Source organism: Capricornis sumatraensis, chromosome 17 (assembly GCF_032405125.1).
Source record: "Capricornis sumatraensis isolate serow.1 chromosome 17, serow.2, whole genome shotgun sequence".
Lineage (NCBI taxonomy): Eukaryota > Metazoa > Chordata > Mammalia > Artiodactyla > Bovidae > Capricornis > Capricornis sumatraensis.
In genome coordinates this window covers 51366965-51387875 of record NC_091085.1, presented here as the reverse complement: position 1 = coordinate 51387875, position 20911 = coordinate 51366965, and the positions used below count along the sequence as shown (strand labels likewise).

Sequence of the window (20911 nt, the reverse complement as noted above, 5' to 3'; positions counted from 1 at the left end):
CTGCAGTTCTGAGATTCTGGCCCCTGTATATTTTGGGCTGAAGGCCTCTTTATTAGTTAAGCCAACTATATTCTCCACTCCTCAAAAATGTACAGCTAAGAATCCATACCCCATGACTTTTTGTCTTAATGTAAATAAATGAGCTACTTTATTATAAATCAATAAGCAGAGAAAACATGTATGTGTCTAGAATGGTGCAGTCTAAGAAAGCTAAATATACAAAACAGAGACTAGTTAGACCAAAAAAAAGATCTAAACCAAGCCTGCGCAGAATTCATGTCTTTAATTACTGTAACATGATTAATTAGTTATTAATTTATAAACAGAGAATTTTGCTTAAGAAAACCTTCTTTGCCTGAAGATATTTCTTGGGTCACCTACACCTAAAGAACAGAATGACCTATTTCAAGATGAGGACCTTTATTTTTCACAAAAAATTATAGCCACCTGCTGTAGAGAATAATTGACAGCCCCCATACCAAAGATGTCTGTGTCCTAATCCAAGGAACCTCTTATATTACATGACCAAAAGGAGACTGCAGGTGTGATGACTTTAGGTGTTTTGAGATGGGGATTACTTGGGTGGATCCACTGTAATCATAAGGTTCTTTATAAGAGCCAGAAATTAGAGACAGAGAGGAGAGTGAGGGTGGAAATGCGGCAGTGTTGTTTTTGAAAACAGAGGAAGGAGCCTCTACAAATTACAAAGGGCAAGAGAAGAGATTCTCCCCTAAAGCTTTCAGAACGAACAAAACCCTGTCACATCTTAATTTTAAGGGCTTTTGACCTTAGAACTAAGTCAGAAGCTGCTCCCTTTACTCCGCAGCCTCGCAGACAACGCGGTCAGGGCCGCCCCGACCACGCGAAGCAGTGGGGCTGGACCCGAGAGGCCAGAGCCTTGCGGCCCCACCGCCCTCACTCCAGCACAAGATGCGCCGACCGCGGGCCTGCGGCGCCGACCCGAGATTAGGCTGCAAGGCCTCCGCGCGCGCTCCTAGCATAACCGGACACCCTCAGCTACTACCCTGAGAACTCGTGGGCAGCGCATCAGCAGGAGCCAAGCTATGGCGCTTTCCTCCTCCCCGCCCCCGTCCTAGAGCCGCCCCTTCCCTGTTGCGCTGCCGAAGGGCCGCAGGCGGAGGACCTCGGACACGGCGCCAACAAAGAGACGGCGGGGAGAGGGGGCAGCTTCGGAGAGCTGCCGGACTCTCAACCCGGAGCCCACGTCGGGCGGCCGAGTGGAGCGCCCCAGGCGCTCTCGCCGCTGCTCACGGACGACGCGCGCGCGCTAAGGAGGGGGCGCTCCTGCGCCGCCAGGCCGAAAGGAAGGTCCTTGGCGCCCGTCTGCCACCTGTCTCACCGGCTGGGCTCCCCGTCCGCGCCCGGCTCCGCGCGCAGTCGTCCTGTATTCCTCAGAACCATAGCGCTGCAGCCGCCGCCGCCACTTCCCTGTAGAAATTTGGCGCGCTTGTAATGAGTCTCGCGAGAAGCCGGAAGCGCCCCACCGCCCAATCAGGAGGCTCGTCGCACCCCGCCCCAAAAAGCTCCAATCGCCGCCGGCGCCCGAGGGGGCGGTGGCCCGTTAGGGAGTCCGGGAAAAGTGCGCTGAGGTGCGCGTTGCGTATCCAGGGGTCTGTACCCGGCGGCACTGCGGGACGCGGCGGGGCGGGAAATGTCCGGCCGTCCCCGCCCCGCGCCCTGGGCCCAGAGCCTGACAAGCCAAGAGTGGGGTCTGTGCCCCCGGTGGGCGTGGACCGGGGAAGACGATGGCGCCGGCGGCGTCGAAGTTGCGGGCGGAGGCTGGACTAGGGCGGCTCCCGCGGCGGGCGCTCTCCCAGTACCTGCGCCTTTTGCGGCTCTACCCAGTACTCACCAAAGCGGCCACCAGGTCTGCGCAAAGAGGCGGAGGAGGGGACGGGACGGGGCCGGTGGGGGCGAGGCGGGGTGCGGGGGTGGGCGCGGCCCAGAGCTCTGTCGGCCGGTGACCCAGCCCCACAGGTACATCCATCCAACGTGGGAGTTTGAATGTGGAAGGAAAAATCCCTGTGTGTCAAAATGACCCTCCAGTTGCCTTAAATTAACCAGAACTCTTAGCACGTGCTGTTCTGTATATTTGGTTCCGAGCTGTGACTCGTAAACACCCTAAAATGTGGACCCAGGGACCAGACTAAAGGAGTGCCCGAGCTGAAGGACTTGCTGCAGACCTCGGGGCCTCCGGCCCCTCTGCCCCGGAGGTGGCGGTCGTCCGGGGTAAAAGGGGACTGGGGGAAACATCTGTCACCCGCTCGGCTCTGCGCAGGTTCTGCAGCTACCTTCCAGTTCGTTAGTACCTGCCCTTGTTTTGAGGCTAGGTTAGACTGGGGCTTCCCTGGTACCTGCTCTTGTTTTGAGTCCAGGATAGGCTGGGGATTCCCTGGTGGCTCAGTCGGTAAAGAGTCTGCCTGCAATGCAAGAGACCCGGGTTCGATTCCTTTGTCGGGAAGAGCCCCTGAAGAAGGAAATGGCAGCCTATTCCAGTATTCTTGCCTGGGAAATCCCATGGACAGAGGAGCCTGGCGGGCTAGGGCTACAGGCCCTGGGGTCCTAAGAATCGCACAGGACTTCCCGACTAAACCACAACCACCACCGGATGGACTAAATGGGTTGAGGTGAACACCTTTAGGAAGGGCAAGGAAGGCTAGACCGGGTGGGAGGTGTTAAGACATGCTTCAGCAGCTTTGCATTTGGGAGAAAGCTGACACAGTGTCCCCCTTGCTGCGGTTAGGTGGGCCCTTTGATTTGGAGTACTAAACATTTTATGAGACATCCCCCTCTTCCTTTTAATTAATCCATTTTACAAGTTTGTCCCCTTTTATTAATACAGCCTTTCATACATGTGTACAGCTGCTTCCTGTCTGGGGAGCATTAGCGATGATTAAGACAAGTAGGTCCTGTCCCTACCCTCACGGATCTTGCGTTCTAGTAAAGAACTAGTCAAAAAGCAGATAAATGTATAACACAGATAAAGTGGTCAGGGAAGTTTTATTTGAGGAGGTGACACTTAAATAGAAGCCTGAAGAAGGAACAGCCTGTACAAAACAGGGAATCAGAGGTTAGAGGGCACAGCAGGAGCAAAGGTCCTGAGGGAGGAGCAATCTAATAGTGGTGGAGTGGAAGATGGGCCTGTGTTCCTGGAGAAAATGAACAACAGCCAAGGGAGAGGATGAGGAAGAAGTAGTGAAAGATCAGATCAAGAGGCTCCTTGTCTCGTCCAAGAATTTTGGACTTTATAGCTTAGAAAGCTTCTCAGAATGCAGATATAGACCAATTATTGAGCAGCTGGGCCCATCTCCATCTTTCTATTTGAAAGTTTTATTGTGATGATTGTAGATTTACATGTGCGCGTGTGCTAAGTTGCTTCAATCACGTCTGACTCTGCGACCCTGTGGACTGTAGCCCACCCGGCTCCTCTGTCCATGGTACTCTCCAGGCAAGAATAACTGGAGTGGGTTGCCAGTCCCTCCTCCTGGAGATTTTCCCAATCCAGGGATCGAACCCGTGTCTCTTGCGTCTCCTGCATGGCAGGTTCTTCACCACTTGGGAAGCCCCAGATTCACATGTAGTTGTAAGAAACAATACAGGGAGATCCCTAGTATACTTGCCCCAATTTCCCCCATTGGCAACATTCTGTAAAACTGTAGTATCACAACCAGGACCCTGCACAGATAGCAGACCATAGGACTTATTCAGATTTCCCCAGCTTTTCTTGTACTCTTCCGTGACTGTAGGCGTTACGATCTATGCAGTTTTGTCACATGTATAGGTTTGTGTGTCTACCACCGGAGTCAAAATATAGAAAATTTTCTTCATAAGGATCCCTCGCGTTGCTCTTTTATAACTACACAGGGTAACTTTTTCTAAAATTATAGGATATCATCACAATCCAGATGTGACACTTATACAACCCACCGATTGGAAATCTTACCATGCTTCTGTGTGTGTATTAAGTTCTGCCGTCTCCACCTTTTCATGCAGGGAACTTACATTCCACTGCTCTGATAAGGGTTCATCTCCACCCATCCCCAGCATGTTCTTCGAACCACTGTGCTAATTATGTGCAGGAATAGATGCGCTCCCCGCCCCGCGCCCCCAGCCCCGGTAGTTCACTTCTGTGTTCTGAATACCCCTCTCTCCACAGTGGCATTTTGTCAGCACTTGGGAACTTCCTGGCACAGTTGATTGAGAAGAAGCAGAAAAAAGAAAACTGCTCTCAAAAGCTAGATGTCAGCGGGCCTCTCAGATATGCTATCTATGGGTGAGTTCCATAAAGGGACTGATTTACTCAGTAGCAGGCTAAGTGCGACAAAGCTAGGATATCAACACCTGGAATTACCTAATTCAGAAAAGTAATTTTTAAAAAAGCATTGAAGTCATCATGGGAGAAAAATCAGAATGATGGATAATGTTAGCTTCACTTGTTTTGTAGTTTTATTTGGTTTTTATTTTGAATTGCATGGGTGAGGGTAACCATAGTAATTGAGCTGAGAGGCCTGAGGGCACCTAAACCTGAAATCAGGACCCAAAAGACTCTGAAAGAGGAAAGCAGACTCAAATATGACCAGTTAGTTTCTGTTGTTAAATTCAGAGCCTAACCATTCAGAAAAGAAATCCTTAGGTATCCTGAAAACTGTCGTTTCTGAACTACTTTTTAAATCGCAAAAGCACAGAGATTCAGAAGTTTTATCTATTAAATCCACCCCGAGTTCTCTGGCCAACAACAGTGTTTGTATAGTGGATTTTTAGAAATCTTTTGCAATAAGATTGATTTTTTTTCAATTCAAAATTTGCAAATAACATTTTTTGTATTGTAAGCATGCTTACTTGAGTCATCACAGCTTTTCCCATATGTATTTAAAGTCCTAATCCCTCCAAAGAGGGGGTGATAATCCTTCCACCTGGGAGTGATTCTGATCCATTCCCCTTATCCAGTCACAGTTTTCCATTCTCAAGACTTCCTGTTTCTCTTCCTCCTGAGAAGCCCTGCTCGGGGCCAGTTAACACTCTCTGAAAGGGTGGAGAAAGACAAGGGAAAACCATTTTTTTAAAGGCTTGGCACTGTGGAGCTAGAAGGCCCCTGGGCCCCTGCTCATCTTTTGATTCTGGATTTCATGGAATCTCAGATCTGTTGATCCAGTAGACATGGTGGCAGGGTTCAGTTTTCTTCCTGTGCTGTTTGAAATGAAAAATAATACAGACAAGCCAGCACACAGCACCAGGTCTCAGCCCTGATAATGATCGGAGAGAGTTTGATAAAAAGCTCTGACACCTGGGATGCTTCTGTTTATTTACTGAGCACCTCTGAGCCAGGCCATGTTCCAGACAAAGCAGTGAACAGACAGACATGATCCTGCCTTGTGGCGTTTACCTTCTAAGGGTGAAGAGAGGGCACTGTATAAACAAATGAGACCATGACATCCAGTGATAAATGCTTTGAAGAAAATGGACAGGGCCTGGAATAGAGAGTGGCTGGGACAGTGCTAGGTTCATTATTCAGGACCATTGGAAGGCACTCTCTGAGCCAACAATGTTGAGAAGGAGCCAGCCATGTGATGACAAGGGGGTGCAAAGCAGGAACAAGTCTGGTCTGTCAGAGGCAAAAATGAATGTCTGGAGCAGATGCATTGAAAGCATGTTTTCTAGAAGGGCCACACAGACCTCTGTGGTCAGTGCTGAGGGACTCCAGGGAGGCAGGTTTTAGGATCTTGGGTTTGGGGGTGAAGGGTGTGTCCAACTCACCCCCACCGCGGGCCTCAGGTTTTTTTTTACAGGGCCGCTGGGTCACTTCTTCTACCTCTTGATGGACCGCTGGATCCCTTCCGATGTCCCCTTGGCAGGCATCAAGAGGCTCCTCCTGGACCGCCTTCTCTTCGCACCTGCCTTCCTGTCTTTGTTCTTCCTTGTCATGAACTTCCTGGAGGTTGGTCTCTAGCACTCATGCACGCCAGCTGTTCGTTGGCATAACGATGCTGTGGTTGGAATTCAGAGGGTCTCTGAACTTTTCACTCAAGTTGAAGTTTCACGTTGTCCTCTATGAAATATCAGAAGCAAAGCACAGCCGTATTAGCAGTACCTGTTGGCCTGATGTAAGCGTCTGAGGTAGACGGCTGTCACACATCCATTGTCACAGTTACCCCGGAGTTTCGTTTATGCTCATCACTCCTGACACCTTTCGGCAGGTCTTATCACTGAATGTGTAGGCAAAGAAGCACATATACTGGTTTATAAGAATGTTTTCTGAATGTTTCGATAGCTGTTCAGTTCAGTTCAGTCGTTCAGTTGTGTCCGACTGTTTGCAACCCCATGTGCTCAGCATGCCAGGCCTCCCTGTCTGTCACCAACTCCCATACTTCAGTATAACTGATTTCTTTGTACTCCCATATATTTTATGCATTTCAAAACATTCTGGGAAGTGCACCAGACACCAGAGGGATCCATGGACCTTGCAGAACCCTGTGCTCACTCGGGGTGTGGACATCACAAGTGCTCTGAAGAGGTTAACTTATCAGCATAGACTTAACATTGCAATGGAAAACTTGAGAGGTGTGTTCACCCAACCTCATTCCCACTACCTACCACCCTCACCATCTCCTTTCTGTCCTCTGTGTGCTGAGATGTGTCATGTTCTGCCCTGGAAGTAATTTATTTCAACCAATCACAGCAAGTAAACACTTCTCACTTGGGTTTTATTTTGAAACCACATCTCAAGTTCTTGTTAATAAGGAGAATACCCATTGCTGTCTAAAGTGACCCTGGTGAGAGGTAGGAAAGATGTTTAAACTTCCCTGTGATTCCTAATAAGTCCCTGATAGTAAAAAGAAATATCTGGGAAGTCCTTAGGAAATCAGATAGGAGAAAGTGAAAGGGTGCTTATGTTAGGATTGAGGGTACCACAGCAGTTTCTCCCTATTTTTTCCTTCCAAATAGGAAGTGAGTATATTTTCATTAAAAAATAAATACCCTGCATGGATAAGGCAATGTTATCAAGGCACATAAAGTTCCCACCACATAATGACACGTGTGGGACCACACTCTCCATACGGCACACACACTACAAGCTGCTTCCACATCTGACGTTCTGTGATCCAGACATTGTGTTACAAACCATATGCCTGTCTCTGTTGTATAGGGATTCCTTCATGGTCAATTACTAGAATTATTATCCAAAAAGGCTGTCCTTGTCTGTCCTCCCTATAGTGGCGCAGAATGATAGCATCAGCTGACATTTGTTGAGCACTGAGCTCTGCATCCAGTGCTTCAGGTCTTTGAGCCTAATATCAATCCACTTGACAACTGAGGAAGCTGAGGCCTTCAGTTATTTATTTATTTATTTATGTTTACGGGGTAAACACTGGCCTAAGGTGCTGTAACTGTGTCTGTCATTGAGTCAGGATTCAGATGCAAGTTTTGTGATCCCAGAGACCTCTAAACTCTTGTTGTGGAGCACAAGCTGTAGGCACGCAAGTTCAGTGGTTGCAGCTCTCCAGCTCTAGAATGTGGGCTCAGTAGTAGTGGCGCCAGGCTCAGTTGCTGTGCAGCATGTGGGAGCTTCCTGGACCAGGGATCAAACCCGTGTCCGCTGCACTGGGAGGCAGATTCTTAACCACTGCCCAACCAGGGAAGTCAGGTGAAAAATATTTTCTGTATCTTTATGAGGTTGGGTATCTTTTTATATGCTTATCTGTATTTCTTCCACTAACTCTGCTCATTTTCTCTTAGAATGTTTGCATTTTTTCTTATTTGTATGTTTGTACATATTAAGGATATCCATCCTTTGCCAAATAAAAGTTACAGATATTTTCCCCATTTTTAGATGTTTAACTTCATAAAAATGTTTGTGTAAGTTATATAAAGTATCTTATAGTGTCTATCTCCATACAAAAGCTTAAAAAGTTATGTATTAAAATCTTCTAGTCTTTTCCTTCATAGGCTTCCTTAAAGGAAGATACTAGAAATATTTTCCGATATTTTCTTCTACTCTTATGATTTTATTTTGTACATTTTGATAGGCCCAAAGATAATAGGAATATTTTCCTATGCCTTCCTGTAGTATTATGTGTTTGTTTTTAATATAGCGTGAGATATACTTCGGTCTGTGGGGCTCCTGGGTGGCTCAGCGGTAAAGAATCCGCCTGCCAATGCAGGAGGTGTGGATTCAGCCCTGGGTGGGGAAGATCCCCTGGAGGAGGAAATGGCAACCCATTCCAGTATTCTTGCCTGGGAAGTCCCATGGACAGAGGAGCCTGGTGGGCTACAGTCCATGGAGTCTCAACGCACCTTAACGATGAAACCACCACTGCCGCCAGCAGACTTTTTAATTGCCCTAACTGTACAGAATTTTAAAAATCTCTAGTAAAGCAAGCCTTCCTTTCTTACTCTTTTTCAAGATGGGTATTCTTATGCATCTATCCTTCCAGGTGACATTTAGAATCATTTATTGGGGTCTATTTTTTAAAAAGAACTCCTGACAAGTTTTGCTAGGAAATGCATCAACTTTGGAGGTTATTCTGGGAAGAACTGACAGCTGAGCCATCAGCAGCTGCAATTCTGGTGCCCAGGCCAGCAGTGTGAATCACACCGTCATCAGCTCAGCTCTCAGGGGTCGTGGGCAAAGGTCACACACAATGAGAGCACTGTTTCGATGATCTTCCTACTAGATTGTTAGTTCATCCGGCTGTATCACTGATCAAGCACACGCATGTGCTATGTCCATATAAATGGAATAAAACATGCAATTTTAAAGAAATCATTGAGTTAGGCTTTGGGGTCCGTCGCCTCGAAGACCAGTATTGCTCACAGTCTGCGTTTCCCCCCCTTTGCAGGGGCAGGACACCGCCGCTTTCACTGCCAAGATGAAGAGCGGGTTCTGGCCGGCGCTGCGGATGAACTGGCGAGTGTGGACACCTGTGCAGTTTATTAACATCAACTATATCCCTGTGCAGGTGAGGCCAGCCAGGTGCCAGCGTGGAGCCACAGAGGGCTTCAAGCTTCCCTAGAGCCCAGCCTTTTTCCCGAGCCTTGGGTCATCCCAGGTTCTGGATTCCTCCCGAGGCTTTTCTCTCTGCTCTGAGTTGCTACCATTACTGGATTTGAGGAGGCAAAGTGACATAGGGGGGCCCAAGCTGGGTCCACGCTGTGCCCCTTCATCCCAGGCTGTGCTCAGCTTTCTAGGGTTGGATGCCCACCCCCACCCCCCACCTCCAAGGCTTTACAGATTGCAGCCAAGGCAGCCTCACTCTCAGGGACGTCAGAGCCAAACCTGAGTGAGGCGGGGGGCCTCTGAGTGGTAAGGGGCAGAGTGTCTGGGTGTGAACCAATTCACTGACCTCTGGCCACCGGCCCTAGGCAGGCAGCTGAGGGGCCACCCTTTGGTTGGTTGAAGGCCCTGCCATTGTCCACTGTCTTCACACCCAGTATAGCTCACCTGTGACTGGGTCCCAAGACCACTGCCAGGTGTATGGGCTCATGGCTGAGATTTACTAGGGCCACACAAAAGGGATGTACAACTGGATCCTGGGAAGCCATTGCAGGTACTCCATGCTCCCTGCCCTGAGGGCTACTGGGAGCAAGCGATCATTTACCCACAAAATCAGCCACGGCAATATTTCTGCCCAGGGTTTTACTTGGGGCTGACACATGGACACTGGTGCCTGCACCAGAGTTCCAGACCCCAGGGAGGAGAGCAGGCACTCAGCTTCAGGCACACTGATTTTGTAGGCACTCTAGGCCCAGAGAGCCATTCTCATCAGTTGGAGAAAGGTGGGAACCCACATCCAAGTTCCCAGACACCAACTCTCAAACAGGCCTTTCCAGAAATTCCCAGGCCTCAGCCTGCTGTGTTACTGTTTTTCTGCACACTATTTAAGTAATCTACCTGAAATTAGCTCATAAAAGCTGGTTTCCACCCTGCTTTAGATAGAGGAAAGAGACCCGGGGCAAGAGCCCCCTTGGGAAAGAGCTACCTTGAAAGGGTAGGAGAGGGGAGAAGGGAGGGCTTGGTAATCACACACCACACACACCAAGGATAGCAGAAAACCAGAGGCAGTGATGAACAGCAGTAGCTGATGTTGTTGGAAGTTAAAAATCACTAAGTCTCCATTAGCTTAAATGACCTTTCCAAGAGCAATTTCAGTGGCTCGATGGGGCTGAAGCCAGACTGTTGAGGCTGAGTGGGTGAAAAAGTAGAAGATAAACTACAAAGTCTAACTACAAGTTTGTGAAGCATAGGGAGAAAACAGTAGTTAGCAGTGGTCCAGGAAAGGAGGTTTGGCAGCTAGAAGAGTGGCCATGTGACAGGCACGTGGCGCCCCAGGCTGCCCCAGTGAGAGGGGTGGGGATGGGAGTGGCACATAAGCAGAGAGACACTTCTTCCCGTTGAGCAGAGGAGAGAGAGGAAGTCACTGTTGACTGGGGACCCCCGGCCACACCTTGTGTTTCCTCTAGGAGGGAGGCGGGTAGGGCAGGGGAGGCTGATGGGTGTTTTGAGCGGAATAAAGTAGTGGTCGCCTTGGCATTGTGAAAGATAGGAGAGGAAGCTGATTGGAGATGGGGGAGCCAGCAGAGGGTAAAGACCCTTTTGTGCAGGGGCCTAGGGCAGGTGAGAAGCAGGGAGGATTGGGGTTTTTCAACGGAGTACAACTGAGGAACAGGAAGGGAAGAAAACCAGGGATATGGACCATAGGTTCTAAGGCATATAGAGAATGAAATAAAGACATGAGAAAACAGAATGGCTGAGGATGTGGCGGGGCCTGTGGATGAGGGTAGAGAGGCTGGAAAATAGAATCCTTCTGAGTAGCTTAGGGGAAGCACTGCAAGCTTGGGGTCAGAGAGCTCCCTAAAAGGTGGTTGCAGGTGAGTGCTTAAGTGGCAGGGAGTTTATTCAACACATATGTATTGAGCACCTGCTGTATGCCCTGTGGCTGTAGATTCTGGGCTGGAGTGATTAATGAGATAGGCAAGATTGCTACTTTCCTGGAGCTTATGTGCAGGGGAAACTCAGTAATTGACTAAAGGTGGTTTTAGGTGGGAGTACATCTGTCAGATCATTGAAGCAGATAGTGGCAACAGGATGGGTCTGAGTGAACTGGTCATGGAGTTGTCAGGGAAGAGCTGGGTGAAGCTACCCACATGATGTCTGGTCCTGGGGTGAGAGGGGCCTACTAGGAGCTGAAGTGATCAGTGAAGAAGTGTTTTCCCTACTGTCCAGTTAACATCATCAGGCAGGGGGACTGTCCTCCTCACCTCTCTCTGCTGGAGCCAAGGCATAGTGCCTCATGCAAAGTAAAGACTCAGTAAATCCAACAGTAGGTAGATGGGCTGAACAGTGGATGAGCACTGTCCTGGGAGCCTCGTACTTGATGAATGTGCCCAGGGCCTTCATCTTCTTACCTTACCATCTGTTCTCTCTGGCAGTTCCGGGTGCTTTTTGCAAACTTGGTGGCTCTGTTCTGGTACGCCTACTTGGCCTCTCTGGGGAAGTGAAGATGACCTGGAGAAGGTGTCAGACACACTGATGACTAGGGTGGGGTGAGAGAACAGAAATAAGCCAGCCGGGCTCTAGATCATGAGATTCAAGATGACTCGAACATGATGGATGGAGAAACAGAAATCTCTTAATGTCAGAATCATGTTTTAAAAAGGCAGTCGCTGTCCTCAGGTGGTGCTGCCCTAGAAACTTAAATATAGCAGAGATGATTTCACCTGTCACCCTGGATTGAATTAGGATCACAATAAACTATAATGTAGCATTTTAGTGGTGATTTTAATTTCTCAGAATAATTGCTGTTGCTTTGATAGAAATGAGTGACCAGAGGACTGCTCTTGGAATTTTTTAAATGTTTAAAAATTTGTGGTAAAATATATCACAATATAGCTGTTTAGCTACTTGGCCCTATAGGGCAAGGGCCCCTTAGACCAAGACTTTCCCTGACCTTCTGAGAGGCCCTATATACCACCCTTTCCATTGGCTCTACTCTCCTGTTGCTCATTTACATTAGCTCTCCTTCCCTTCTATTTCATTCTCAGAACATTCCTTCCTGATAGTCTCCCATCCTTATTTCATGGATACAATATCCCTTGGGATCTCAATTGTATATATTTTAAAGTTTTCTTCTGTCTTGTGCGCTGTTTTCTGTTTTCACAGGGTTCTTTTCGTTTTTTTTTTTCTTCTATTTGATCTTTGTTGTTGTTCAGTCACTAACTCATGTCCAACTCTGCGACCCCATGAACTGCAACATGCCAGCCTTCCCCGTCCTTACTGTCTCCTGCAGTTTGCTCAAATTTATGTCCGAGTCGGTGATGCCATCCAACCATCTCATCCTCTGTCCTCTCTTCTCCTTTTGCCTTCAGTCTTTCCCAGCATTAGGGTCTTTTTCAATGAGCTGTCTCTATCCAGTCATTCCAATGAATATTCAGGGTTGATTTGATCTTTGTTTTACCCTATCAGGATTACCTGAAATGTCTGTAAATACTTGGATGTGTATCATTGTTAAAAGAATCAAAGCCACTCAGACATTCTTTGGAAGATTGTGTACATGGGTTGCACTTGTGACACCGTACTTGGCGGTGGGCTGGCCAAGCAGGGACCCAGTTTTGTTGGGGCTAGTACCTGTAACTCATCTGGCTCTTCCAGACTCACAGGACTGGATGAGCTTGATTCTTGGCTTCCCTCAGTGAAGGCAATTAACATTCCATCTTCTCAGATCATTAACAATCTGATTTCCTGCTTTCAAAATTTTGTCAGCTGATCTCTTTGCTTGGTTTCCTCTGTGAATTCAAGTACATCTTTTTGAATTTGTCCTTTAAAAAAAAAATTTTTTTTTTGCTATCATTTTTCATAAGTGACCTTCTGGAAGAAGACATAAATATATGGGTTTAAGACAATGTTTATGCAGAGGTCTGGGTATTTCTGTGGAATACGTTCATTCTTCAAAATCCAGAGTGACTTTAAAATGTAAGTCAGATCATATCACTTCCCCATTTAAGTCTGCCAAGATGATCCAGCAGTTCCATTTAGTTGTATACACCCAGGAGAACAGAAAGCAGGGACTTGAAGAGACGTTTGTATGCCATGTTCACAGCAGCATTATTCTCAATAGCTAAAATGGGGAAACAACCCAAATGTCCATTGATGAATATTATTCACCCTTAAAAAGGAAGGACATTCTGACAGATGACTCGGATGAACCTTGAGGACATTGTTAAGTGGCATAATCCAGCTCCAAAGGACAAATACTGTTTGACTATTGCTTTGGGATTCCTGGAGCAGTCGAACTGAGACAGGAACCAGGATGGTGGATGCCAAGGGCTGAGGGAAGCGGGTGAGGAGTATAGTGTTTTAACAGGCACAGAATTTTAGTTAGGGACGATGAGAAAGTTCTGGAGATGGATGCTGGTGATACTCGCACAACAAAGAGAACGTGCTTAATATCCCTGAGCTGTACACCTAAAAGCGGTTGTGTTGGTAAATTCTGCAATATGTGTATTTTGCCACTGTAAAAACAAAGCAACCAGCAAACCCTGCTGGAGTTTCCTAGTTCATCTGAACCAGAACCTCAAGTTATCCGAGGGTTCCCCCTGGGCTCTTTCCGCAGATGCAGGTATAAGTACTCGGGTCGGGCCCCTGCCCAGACGGCTCAACCGGGGCGCCATCTGAGCCCTCGCTCAACAGCAGAAACGACTCGCACAGCAGGCCTCCGGCGGCAGGTCGACCAAAGGTCTCAGAACCACCGCCTACCACCCGGCTCCGCCTTTATCCCCGGAAGTCACCGCGGCGAACGCGGCAGCTCCCGCGAAGCCAGCCGGCCGGAAGCGTACGCCCAACAAAGCGTGTCCCTCGCCGCACGCCGTCCACACCCGAGCGCGCCTGCGCGGAACCCGCGTGGGGTCGACGCGGGACTTGACCGGCATGGCGTTCCGGCAGGCGCTACAGCTGGCGGCCTGCGGCCTGGCCGGAGGCTCGGCCGCGGTGCTCTTCTCGGCAGTGGCGGTGGGGAAGCCCCGCGCGGGCGGGGACGCGGAGCCGCGCGTGGTCGAGCCCCCGGCGTGGGCGGGGGCCGCGCGCCCCGGGCCCGGCGTCTGGGACCCCAACTGGGACAGGTGCGGGGCCAGCGGGGGTAGCCCTTCCCGGGCGCTAGCCGTCCCGTCTGGTCGGTGTGGTGGGTCCCACGGAGGGGCGGGCGGGGCAGGTTTGCGTGCTGGTGTCTCTTTCGGTTCTGGCCGCGAGGCTGGCTGCGGACATGAGGCGTCCCTCGACCCCTCTTCTGAGCGCCAGTTTCCTTGTCTGCCCCAGGGGGTCGTTTTGAGGAAGGAGTACTGAGATGCCCGGAGTGGTCGTTTTCAGTTCTAAACGGAGGGGTTGGACCTTCATAGGGCTCTCGTCCTTGTTTCTGTCTCTCAACTCATGAATATTCAGATTGGGTGACGGCATGCTAATCCCATATTTGGGATACTGCCGAGAGGGTCAGGTGGAGGTGGGTTCTGGAAGGGGCCTCTGCGAGGAGGCCGCGCAGGGACAGGGCCAGCTGACATGAGGTCCAGGGCACCCCATGGGGTCCCAGGCACCCCGGCCACGGGCTGTCAGTATTTTTATCGAGCACTTGGAAATGGTGGGTTCTGTAATCCGGAAGCAGTTTTTAGCCTTACTTAATGTTAACTTAAATTTAAAAACCAAAGCAGTGCAGATCTTAAAATATTGTATTGAAACGATAGTATTTTTGATATGCTGGAGTGAATAAAGTGAGTTACTGAAATTTCCCGTTTCTTCCTACTTTGTAAATGTGGCTACTTGGAAATTTTAAATAATATACGTTGTCGGTGTTCTATTTCTATTGGATGGCACTGCTCTGGGTTGTGGGATGGTTTACCCAGTCCCAGCTCTCTCCTACTTAACACTTTGAGTGTGGGGCACAGAACTAATATTTATTGTTAGCCTCATTGTATAGACAACTTCAGAGGTATTCTTTTTAACCTTTAATTTTTAAAGATAAATTCATTTTAAAATAGTCTTCTAGTTACAGAAAAATTGCAAAGACAATAGAGTTCCTGTTTTGTTAGAGTTCCACACCTAACTTCCTCTGTTGTTAACACCTTACTCTAACATAGGGTATTTGTTACAATCAGTGAACCAGTGTAGGTACAATATTATTAACTGATGTCCATACTTTATTGAGATTTCCTCAGTTTTTACTTGTAGTCCATTGTCTCTCCCAGGATCCTAAATGACAATCAGGCTTTGACAGTTTCTCAGACTTAACTTGTGATGAACTTGACAGTTCTGAAGAGTGCTGATCAGGTATTTTGTAGAATGTCCTTCAGTTGGGATTTGTCTGTTTTTCTCATGATTAGGCTGGGGTCATATTCCCTTTTAAACATCAGTACAGTCTTCTTAATTTCTTGTGCCTTTCCAAAGAAACGGTCACTCTGAGGTTAAAGAACTTGAGGGAGAGCCAGGCTTCAGCTTTGTTTGAGACTGACATGCTATATTTGCTTGCCAAGTCTAGATTTATGAGGGAGTAAGGAGAGTGGTATCCTGCATCTGTGCCTGTGGTACCAGAGGTCTTTTCTGGCTGAGCCCCAGCTCCCTCATGACTGCTAGTGTGGCATCTCAGCCTGGTTATGTTACGGGTACCCCAGGTTCACATGGCCCAAGCAGAACCCTTGAATTCTCACCATGACTTCCCTCAAAACTTGTTCTTCCAGCACTGTCTCAGCAGAGTACATTTTTTCCCAGCTCTGAGTCTCACAGACACTTAACTTCTACTGACTTCTGGTCCATGAGCTAACAGAGCCTGTCTTCACCAGACATCGTTTCTCAGCATCTTTGCTACTGCTGTGCCCTCCCAGCCACAACCCCCCCATCAGCCCTTTCCCAGCACCCAGCAGGGCCAACCAGGGGGATTCCCGTGATACTGGGAACATTCTTCTCGCTGTCCGGTGTGATGGCCACTGTCCCACTTGCTGCTGAGCTTTGAAAATGTGCTTTGTGTGATTGAGGAAATGGGAGTTTTAATTGTACTTAATTTTTATGATTTTGAGTGTAAGTAGCCACACAGTCAGTGGCTGCTAAGGGGCAGCACGGCATCCCTGTCAGCGAGGCTGCCTGGTGGGCATGTCCTACCTGTCCTCCCACAGCCTCTCCTTCCTCTTCTCCGTGTCACTGGTCCCCTTGCTGTGACTGTCTGTCTCCTCACAAGGACATGACAGCACAGAGGCTTTGCTTATCTGTCTGTCCACCATCCAGCCACCCAGGGCAGGCCTAGCACCGAAAACAGAGGACGTTGGCTCCTCCCCTACACCTCCCAACACAGGAAGCCCCTCTGTCAGAAAGACTAGGGGTGACTTGTGAGCAGGGGCCCAGAGTGCGCCGTCTTGTGTTTCAACGTCAGGAGAGAACCGCTGTCCCTGGTCAACCTGCGGAAGAGGAACCTAGAGCCTGGAGAAGAGGAGCTGACATCCAGGCTGGACCACTGCAAGGCCAAGGCCACACGGCACATCTTCCTCATCAGGCACTCGCAGTACCACGTGGACGCCTCCCTGGAGAAGGACCGCACGCTGACGCCCCTAGGTATGTGGCTGGGCTGTCTGCTGATCCTCTCGGCAGGCCTCCTTGGGCCTGTGTCAGGTGTTCTTGGCCCAGATGTGAGCTTTGTCATTAATAGTAACAATCAGCTTATTCTGACTCAAGACAGACTTTGAAAACGTCCTCAACCTTTTTTTAAATAAGTTTTTAAAAATGTATTCATTTTTGGCTGTGCTGGGTCTTTGTTGCTGTGAAGCTTTTCTCTACTTGTGAGCGGCGGCTAGTCTTCATTACGTTGCATAGGCTTCTCATTGTAGTGGTTTCTCTTGTTGAGCATGGGCTCAGTAGTTGTGGTGCACAGGCTTAGTTGCTTTGCAGCATATAGGATCTTCCTGGACTAGGGATCAAATCCATGTCCCCTGCATTGGCAGGTGGATTCTTATCCACTGTGCCACCAGGGAAGTCTTTGTGGCCATTGGTTTTGATGCTTTTTCTGTATGGGGCTGGAGGTGGCTGGTCTGTCTCACTGACTTTACCAGTTGAAAGCCTGACCTCTTCCTTAAGCCTGAGACCCGGGAGGGGCTGCCCGTCTTATTCCCCAGCCCTAATGGTGCTTGGTAAGGACTGAAGTATTTGTGAAGTAGAAACAAGCAGGGACTCCCACCACCTGTAATTCTCCAGTGTATTCCACCTTCAAGGTCGTGAGCAGGCTGAACTAACTGGTCTCCGACTTGCAAGCTTGGGGTTGAAGTTTAATAAAATCGTCCATTCCTCCATGACCCGTGCGGTAGAAACCACTGACATCATCAGCAAACACCTGCCAGGTGAGTGCCAGGCACCCTAGGTGCCCAGCAGCAGGGAGGGAGGGGCAGCTGCTCCTAAAGGGGCTGAATCCTGTGCTTCTCTGCAGGCGTCTGCAAGGTCAGCACAGACCTGCTGAGGGAAGGCGCCCCCATTGAGCCTGACCCCCCCGTGTCTCACTGGAAGCCGGAGGCTGTGGTAAAAACACTCCCCCTGGGGCAGCCTCCTGTGGGGAGCAGCCTCCACTCTGCCCTTGGGCTCCTGGTGGCAGCGGGGCCCACACTGCCATACGCACGATTCCTTCTTCTGCCCCTAGCAGTATTATGAAGATGGAGCGCGGATCGAGGCCGCCTTCCGGAACTACATCCACCGGGCGGACGCCAAGCAGCAGGAGGACAGCTATGAGATCTTCATCTGCCACGCCAATGTCATTCGCTACATCGTGTGCCGGTGAGGGGTCCTGCCGGATGCCCTTGGCCCTACTTCCCCTCCTGCCAGCCTATGCCCACAGCGTGTCTCCTCCAGGTCCAGCTGGTGGTCTGGTAGAATGGCTTTCAGTCCAGTTTTCTCATGACTGTGTGTTTTTGGTGGGAACAGACCAGACCAAATGCCCTCCGTTGGCAGTCTTTTCCGGGCGATGTTGTGGTTGCTTGGTTCAGGCGCTATGCGCCGGCTGCTCACACTGCCAAGTCACATTTTATATGCCAACATCCCATTTCCCTGACATGCAGTGACTGGTTTAGCACCTGTTGCTGGATCTTGCTGCCGTGGTTACTTGATGTTTGCCTCATAGTTTCGTGTTTCCCTTAGCTTATTAACTGGAAATTTTTTGCAGTTATGGGCTCATGGACCTGTTTGTGCAGGATTATAACCTGTGAGCGTATTAGTCACTTCCCTGCTCCAGCTGAACCAGGGTACAAAGTCGGGAGCTTCTCCAGGGGCTCCTGCGTCACTGGAGCCAGCCAACCACTTCCCTATGTCCTGGCCTCACCAAGTTCCAGGCCTTTGCAGTGATGCCTGCCCTGAGCCACATCCGTGAGTCACAGAGGGCCTGGACCTGGAAAGGCCAGCAGGATGCCCATGTATTTGACCAAATCCCACATAGAGCAAGATGTGAAATAACTGTAACCCTGTCTCCCCTGGATCCATTAGAAGCTGTTTGGCAGGTGCTTCAGGAGCGAAGGGGATCCTCCTTCTCACATGGGCCCATTTGTCCAGACATCACACACGGCTCCAGGCGAGAAGCGCCATGCTGGGAGAGCAGGTTCCAGGCGAGGTCGAGTGCTGCTGGGAGGAACGGCTGGGCTGCAGGCTTGTAGCCTGAGCCTGTGTGCTGCTTTTAACACGCAGAAGCCAGCTGCCTGAGCTTTGACTTCTGGGCTGTGTAAAACACACATCCTTCCATTTCCCAGGACAGCACTGACCCAGCATCACTGGGAGGCGAACCCAGTGCTGAAAATGGGCCAGAAATGACTGGGCTTGGAGCAGTGGTACCTGTGCTGCCGGGAGCCAGGGCCTCTGCCCCAGGAAATGGGAGGGCAACCTGCCCCCTAACTTAGGACAGTTTTTTAAAGTGGTGAGTGTGACGTTGAGACTTTAAAAAGCAGTGTGTAGGTAGTTACTCCTTCAAGTCGGCAAAACTCTTGACAGAGTAGTGGTGAGACAAGCCACGGGGCTGCCACTTGTCGACCCCAAAGTTCTAGGGCAGGAAGAGTGTCTGGTGACATGGACAGAGGCTGTAGTCATGCTGGGCTCTTCAGCAAATACTGTGCCTCAAAAGCACTTTTAAGAGCATGAAAATGCTCCAGGGGTCATGGTTGCACCTGCTGCACCATCTGGCTGCCCTCTGCCCCCTTCTGTTTACACTGGGAAAGCAGGTTAAGTTGCATGCATTTGTTAACCAGGGTGCTTGTGCCTCACCTGCAGGCCTTAAGCACGGTTGATCCCCATCCCAGAGGGACTGGACTGTCCCCTACCCCTTGTTGGACTGTTAAGTTGACATCTGCCCGGCAGCTCCTTTGAGAAACCCCATCTGAAAACAGGAGGGACTTACAGATGCTGGATCCAGCCCCTGGAAGTTTGACCAGGGGCTTCTAATCTGGGGTGGGGGACCCTCAGCTTTGTCGAGACCTGGCCCACCTGGCCTGTTTCTAGCACATTCTCTCTTCTCCTCAGGGCACTGCAGTTCCCTCCAGAAGGCTGGCTCCGCCTTTCCCTCAACAACGGCAGCATTACCCACCTGGTGGTCCGGCCTGATGGCCGAGTGGCTCTCAGGGCCCTTGGGGACACAGGGTTCATGCCTCCTGACAAGATCTCCCGTTCCTGAGGGCCGCTTTGAGGCCCCACGTCCTCCTCAGCCCCTCGCTGGCCTGGTGTGGGTGCCGCCAAGACCGCAGGTTCCCCCATGTCCCCCCCACAGGCTGCACAGCGGGGACGGCCACCTCTAGGCAGCAGGAAGGCAAAAGGATCTACAACACAGAGTTCTTAACTCACGGTCCAGGAAGGAAAAGGGAAGCACTCAGATTAGACCAGCTTCATCTCTTTCGCAGGGTGTCTGCCTCCCTCTCATCCAGGACGAGCCTGAGGGGTCCAAGCAGGCCTGTTTGAGGGACTGGATGAGGGCCCCCAGATACTGTGACTATGGGGACCAGGCAGACACGGCAGCAGGGTGTCTGCCAGCAGAGCCCGTCAGGCAGGAGGAAGAGAAGGAGGGCGCAGCGCTTCTTCCGTTTGTAACTTATTCTGCTTCGTACATTCATTTCCTAAAACTCTTGTCACTTACATAAAGATTTTCCTTATCTGGTTCTTGCTTTGAAAACCAGTTTCTCACTCCAAAGTCACACCTCCCTGACGCTGTGGGATCTGAACTTTTGTGTCGTGACGCCTTTCTGGACACACAGGAGGAGCACCTTGGCCGGTGAGGAGGTGACTTGAGCTGCTGGCCTTGCCAGAGAGGCAGTGATGAATGCCCCAGGAGTGGCCCGTTTCAGTAAAACGTCCAACTGACAGTTCAGTCCTTGTTTGCCTCTGGCTGTTAATCTTTCATGCTTATGGATTAAAATATTTAGTGTGTCCACCCCAAATTTCTGTTATTTTAGGAGAAAATACAGTTTTTATTAAGTGGTTATGAACATTTTCTGTAATCAGTGCAACTAATTGGAGTATTTGATGTTTCTGTCGATTTTGGAAATAACTACAAAATAAAATTTTATTTTACTGGTTTTTCAAAGTACTAATTGTGAATGTTTTAAAACAAGAGGCCTGTGCATGACACAACAGCAGCCCCAACTAGCAGAGAAAGTCTCAGCAGAAAGCCCTTTTCCCCAGTATCTTGTGTACCCTGGGGTGAAGTTTTGCAGGGCATCTGCCCAAGAGGGGCCTCAGTGAGAAGCTCTGACCCAGGACAGTGAGCTTAAGTGGTTTTCTAAAAGCAACAACCATGCACCATTCTGTAGAAATAGTTTTGACAAGTTCGCCAGGGGCTGTGCCAATGTCCAAGAACAGAAAAGTGAAAGGCAGTGCCAGGTGTCTGGCCTCGGGTGCCATGAGATCCCG

At 49.7% G+C, this 20911-nt stretch overlaps 3 protein-coding genes across 4 annotated transcripts in view; 2 read left to right on the top strand and 1 right to left on the bottom strand.

Annotated features, from left to right (window-relative positions):
• The window catches only part of POLE (DNA polymerase epsilon, catalytic subunit), a 54980-nt gene extending 53558 nt beyond the window's left edge, over window positions 1-1422 (bottom strand). The window contains exon 1 of the mRNA XM_068990026.1: window positions 1361-1422. Within this exon, the coding sequence (XP_068846127.1) occupies window positions 1361-1422 (62 nt within the window). The remainder of the gene's footprint in view (window positions 1-1360) is intronic.
• Window positions 1423-1618: 196 nt separating this feature from the next.
• PXMP2 (peroxisomal membrane protein 2) lies at window positions 1619-11767 on the top strand. The gene is made up of 5 exons (XM_068990050.1): window positions 1619-1888; window positions 4178-4294; window positions 5794-5956; window positions 8859-8978; window positions 11449-11767. The coding sequence occupies exons 1-5, from the start codon at window positions 1767-1769 to the stop codon at window positions 11515-11517; spliced, it is 591 nt and encodes a 196-aa protein (XP_068846151.1). The 5' UTR covers window positions 1619-1766; the 3' UTR covers window positions 11518-11767.
• Window positions 11768-13942: 2175 nt separating this feature from the next.
• Window positions 13943-20575, top strand: PGAM5 (PGAM family member 5, mitochondrial serine/threonine protein phosphatase). Of its 2 annotated transcripts, none has more exons than XM_068989719.1 (6): window positions 13943-14133; window positions 16422-16600; window positions 17254-17379; window positions 17466-17554; window positions 17676-17806; window positions 19532-20575. In XM_068989719.1, the coding sequence occupies exons 1-6, from the start codon at window positions 13943-13945 to the stop codon at window positions 19680-19682; spliced, it is 867 nt and encodes a 288-aa protein (XP_068845820.1). In that variant the 3' UTR covers window positions 19683-20575. The 2 variants fall into 2 exon arrangements, with proteins under 2 accessions (XP_068845820.1, XP_068845819.1); XM_068989718.1 differs by having other exon boundaries at window positions 17673-17806.
• Window positions 20576-20911: the final 336 nt, after the last annotated feature.